General features: G+C 33.1%; 1 protein-coding gene across 1 annotated transcript; it reads left to right on the forward strand.

The window, feature by feature from the left end:
- The first annotated feature begins 4,119 nt into the window (after positions 1-4,119).
- On the forward strand, positions 4,120-4,996 carry LOC139850348 (uncharacterized). Its single transcript, XM_071839931.1, has one exon. The coding sequence runs from the start codon at positions 4,179-4,181 to the stop codon at positions 4,845-4,847; it is 669 nt and encodes a 222-aa protein (XP_071696032.1). The 5' UTR covers positions 4,120-4,178; the 3' UTR covers positions 4,848-4,996.
- Positions 4,997-5,896: the final 900 nt, after the last annotated feature.

The following is a 5,896-nucleotide window of genomic DNA, read 5'->3' on the forward strand; positions in this document are numbered from 1 at the left end:
ACCGTAACTCGGATTAAGATGAGTCCTATATGAAAAGTTATCTACTAGAAAAGATCTATTTGAAAATCATGGTAAGAACAGCCCAGGTCTACTGGTATGTTACAGAAATAGCAGGTCAGTAGGTTTTGGACAGAAACAGTAAGTTTAAGTGAGTTCCGGTGGTCTTGGTGCTTGATGTTCATCATGGTTCTCATCCTTGATGCATATAGCTTCAAGTGTACAACTCGTTGATGTGTTTGCATCATTTTCACCAAGGTTGGACCATCATAACCCAAGTGCAAGTCTAAGACATGAAGCACAACTCACTTAAGAGTTGTATGAAGTTTGATGAACCAAAGTTACATCAAAGTCTTAGATCTAACACATACATGAACTTTAAAGCTAATAACAAGTTACAAACTTGAAAGTAAACTAACTAATCAAGATCTTAAGATGTAGAACATAGTTCTTAGTTAGATCTTGAAGATCCAAGACTCAAAAGTCTAGATCAAGCATAAGTATACAAAGTTATATTTAAAGAAAACTTATTTGTGTGTTCTTGAACTTTCAAGGTTAACTTTTAGTTCAAGATTAATGAGATCAAGACTAACTTGTAGTACTTGACCATTTAAACTAATTACATGAAAGTAAAGTGCAAGAAGAAGTAAACTAAGTAAACAAGTAAATTATTCATGGTTGTTCATACTTTAAAGATTCAAACCAAAGTTTGATCTTTAGAAAGTAAACTTTAAAGTTTACTTCATGAACTTCAAGTATGAATTTAATCAACACATGAACTTGCAATCTTTTAAGAAAGTATATGTAGAACCATAACTAGTAAGTTATGTTCTTGAGTGTTCTTGAAAAATACAAGATATTATGAAGAATTCAAACCAATAAGTTAGATTCTTGAAAACAATAAAGAACAATAACAACAACTAACAACTACAAACATTTAACAACAAAGAACAAAGATGATGATGATTATGTGATGTAAGGTGGCGGTTTTAATCAAGAAAAGAAGAAGAGAAAAATTCAAGATACTTACAAGACTTAGAGAGAAAAGTGAGAGAGAAAGTTGAGAGAATTAAGTGTGTGTTTTGGAATGAAGAATGCAAGAGAGCAAGTAAGTAAAAAAAAAAAGATTTTGAACCCTCTTGGGCACCCCATAGCTCACGGCCTGCAGCAGCTCATCAAGGGGAAGTGTTTAGTTCTTTGGTTACTAGTGTATTAAAGCTTCAAAAGTTGGATAAAGAATGGCTGTTTATGGGAAAGAACAAGCAACAAGATTCTAAATGAAATAACTAACTAGTTAATCCTCAAAGTGATACTTACATGTGTAACATGGGCTAGTTAGGTCCATTAATAATGTAGGGTGGACTTCTAAAGTCCAAAGTCATGAGTCCATTACACTAGTCAAGCCCAAGTTCAAGTATTTAACAAATAAATTCAATTAAAGCCCAAGTAACTAACTAATCACCATAGTTAATTAAAAAGATTAATAAAACTAATCATGAATGTAAATAATACTTGAAAATATTATTCGTGCTAGTTCCGGGTGTCACAAAGACGTTTCGGGAAATTAAAGTCAAGTTCGGGCAATCATGGCAACATGTAAATGTAATAACGTACATTCGTTTTATCACACGTATTAATAATAATAATTATTAATAAATAAACGTTGGAAAATCCAGGATCGTTACATTACATAGCGTATGATATTAAAAATAGATGTACATATAATTCCTTTAATTATTGCACTTATGCAACGAAATTTCTTAAATAATCCCGTGAATTTACGGGTATTAAACTAGTTAGACTATAAATATTGAGATGGATAGTGTAATAACTAAAGATTTTAGATTATTTTTTTTCCGAAAAAAAGATATATCATTACATGGCCTTTCATTAAAACAATGAAGTAACCACAAATGATTACAAAGAAGGTTACATTGGATACAATGAACTAAAGATTTTAGATCACCACGTCCGTTATTAATCTCATTAACTAGATTCGGAAGTCCGCGCGTTGCTGCGGTTCTAAATGTTTTTGTCATAACGTTTTTGCAATAACTTGTTTTGACAAAACATTTGTTGTACGCATTTAGCGTTGATTATTTACTCATTTATCCCCACTATAAATTTATAGACATTTATTTTTATTATGTTTTTGAGAGCAAAATATATGAAAAATGAAAGGATTTATACTCCGTAATATTGCAGTATTTTTTTGATTAAAAAAAGTTGAAAGATGCAACGGCCAACTGAAATTCGTATTTGGTAGCCACATGATTTGGTCAACAATTACTTTACTACTTTGTCTTACCCCTTTACTCTATCGAATAGGTGGTTTCGGTCGTGAGATAAAAAATTAGTTTTCCAACCCGATATCATATTTTGCTGCGGGATGATTTTGATCGGTTAACGATAAGTTAATTATACGTAAAAGGAAAACGGTTACCGGTAATATTAACATACTCTAAAGTTTATAAAGAGTATAATATAAGAATTTAATTTAATTGATGTTCGAAATATAAATCTTTACAATTTTATGTAGGTTCAATGTTTTGTGTAACACATATTGAAGCTAAAAAAAAAAGAATTTAAAGTGGTAATGTTTATAACTTAGAGGTTCAGTTTGTCATTTTCATCGTAAATGGGGGTGTAAATAAAAAAAAATAAAGTAAAATGGGTTGTTTTCATCCACATATCCATCCTACCCTATCTTTAGTACTCCGTATTCTCTCCTTTAACAGCTTATTATCCTCTCCACCGATCTTCCCCAATTTTCCATTCTCATTTTCACTACCATTATAATATCTTACACTAAAATCATAAAAAAAATAAGAAAAATTATATCGGTGGTTGCGGTTGACTCGGTGGTTTTCAGTAGTTCCGACCACCTGAACTCGATTTAGTTTTTGAGTTTTTCTAACACCCCACTCTCAATAGAGTTGTACTATTTGTATGGTTAGTTGTACCGTGTGCATATTTAGTTGTAATATATATGTGAATAGTTAGTTGTACTCAAGAATGCAGGTAAGGAAAAAATTATTATTTTTGATGTTTTTTTACAATAGTAAGGTGTCGGCCGACGGTGAAGGTCGACGGCGGCGTCGGCTGTTATGATCGTAACTGTTGCCGGAAGTAGCTTTCCACCGCCACTCTCGTGGTGTGTTGGGCTATTGTAGTTGTTCTCCTACAGGAGGTCCAGCGCTTGACATTTATCAGAGTCACGGTCGTGAAAAACCCGACTCAAAAACTTGACTTTTCAGGTATGTGTTTTTTCTAACCACTACCAAACCGTCCTATGTTCAGATTTGTTTATTGATCGGTTGATTTTTAGATTTGTTTTTGTTCCTTTAATATATATGTTTATCGTTTTAAATCAGACAATTGGGTGGACTCGTGAGGTATTTGATATGCTGGGTGTCTTTTAAGTTTTCAGGTATGTTTATATATTTCATCAAACACTAAATTGCCCTTTGTTCCGGAAGTTTGTCTCATGTGTGGATCTGGATATTTTTTATTTAGATCAGATTTGATGGTGGTTGAAAGTTGTGGACGGAGACGGTCGTAGCCTGCCGTGAAATCGGCGGTGGTAGGTGGCAGTGCATGGGGGTGTAAAGTGGCTGATGGTGGCGGTTGCAGGTGGTTGGTGGACATGGAATACTGGTGTAGATGGAAAAGAGACCCAAAAATTAATAAGTTCATGGTTTTTTTTTTCTTTTTCTTTTTTGAATATATGTAAAAAGACGAATATTAACTGGTGGTCGTTGTATAAAATCAGAAGATTAAATAAAATATCTCCAAAAAAAAAAAAACTACTGTAGTTACAGTGCGCTACAGTAGCTACAGTGTTTTTGGGTATGTGGCGGGTTATGATTGAATGGTGTTGTCCATATCCATATTTAGTATATAGTATAGTATAATTAAATAATAATAGCAGTACTTATTTAAAGATGTCCTGTGTAATAATTTTGTAAGATGATGTAAAGGATTACATCAGCTTAAAGATCTGGTTGGTTAAAAGTTTAAAAATATTGAATACAGTCACGCGCTCAGTGCCAAGAATAGCCATCACATTCAAACATCTTTCTATAAATACCCCTCTTATTAATCTCATCTCATCATGTTCAAACTAACTTCACAATCATAACATATACGGTAATAAAAATTATATAACATTCTCAACAAAAATGGAACCACAAAGTAAAATTGAAAATTCAAGGTTGTCTCCCAGCTTCAGTTGCTACTCTTCAGATACTTTAACTACTTCCACAGCCATCTCTAAAGCTATTCGTGAAGATGAAGATTTCGAATTCTCATCTAAAGAGATCGATTCACAATCATGGACTGTATTTCCTGTTTTCAACGGTGATCTGATAATAAACGATGAAATTGACGATTCAGTTTCAATAATCAGTCCGTTACAAAAACTGTTTATGGATGAAGAAGAAGAAGGATCCGAATCACCTTCGTATTCGTCATCAGAAGCCGATGAATTAGAAAACATACCTTCTGGAACATTCTGCGCCTGGAGTCCGAAGGTAGCTGACGTTGGATCATCGTCACCTAAATGTAAAAAGAGTAATTCAACCGGATCATCAACCGGATCCAAAAAATGGAGAATCCGATATTTGCTAAGGCGAAGCAATAGCGACGGAAAGGAACCGACGGTGATTTTGAATCGGAGACTTAAACAAGATTCCGGTGATGAGGTTTTGACGGTGAGCAGGCGGTCGAAGGCGCAAACTCCGGTACACGAACTGTTTTACGTGCAGAGAAGAGCAGAAAATGAAATCGGAAAGAGGAAAACGTATTTGCCGTATAGAAAGGATCTGATCGGAAAAATTATTCCGTTCTAAAATACAAGTATAATGGAGTAATATTCCGCAATTTGTTCAATTCTGTAACTTCAGTTTATTGTAAATTGTAAATATAAAGAGTAGTTTAATGAGATGAGCTTTTAAATTATTACTTGCTACTAACGTTCTGATTCTGATTGGGGTCTGATTCTAAATTTCTAAATGACAAAGACTTTGACTTTTAAAATAAATTCTATCTTATCATAAAGTCGAAACCAGCTGTTTTCCAATCAAAATTATGTAAAATAAGTACCGTAGAAAAGATTTCTTTCTTCGTTGCCACTCTATTCACGACATCTTTTCATGGATTCATGGATTCGCAGGTTATACTCTTCTAGAATGTCAAACCTCTAATAATAATAATAATAATAATAATAATAATAATATAAGTTAATATAATTTCCACTAATTTTTTGTAAGTTTTAAAACTTTTAAGTTAATATAATTTCCATTTCCATAATAATAATAATAATAATAATAATAACGAGCGGGAATGTTTCACGCGTTTTTTTCTGAAAAAGTTTCGGTCAGTACTAAAAAAACTACAAAAATATAATAATAATTATTAATGATATACGGAGTAATATAATATGGAAATTTTACGTATGATTACGCCTACATGTCTTCATATATTTTGACTGACTCGGTCTTAATGTAACGACGGCGACACACACAATTGGGGCCTGACTCGGTCTTAATGTAGCGACGACGACACACACAATTGGGGCCTGACTCGGTCTCTTTATAAAACCGCTCACATGAGCATCTGATAACATGACATAATTGATATAATATAAATGATCTTCCTCCACACATCGGTGGGTTCGACATATATTAGTATTTATTATAGGTACAATTACAATGCTTGTACAAAAAGTTAATATAAGTTGCATGACTAACCCTAATCTCTCTAACATAAACTAATCTTCTATCAATATATCTTCAAAGATCTTCTACTTGCTCTCTAAGTAGACGTGTGATCGTGGACATGATCACGTGATTGCGCATGCATGTCTTCATATACTTCATAACGAAGATTGAAGTTAGAT

The sequence above is a fragment of the Rutidosis leptorrhynchoides genome, chromosome 5 (assembly GCF_046630445.1).
Source record: "Rutidosis leptorrhynchoides isolate AG116_Rl617_1_P2 chromosome 5, CSIRO_AGI_Rlap_v1, whole genome shotgun sequence".
Lineage (NCBI taxonomy): Eukaryota > Viridiplantae > Streptophyta > Magnoliopsida > Asterales > Asteraceae > Rutidosis > Rutidosis leptorrhynchoides.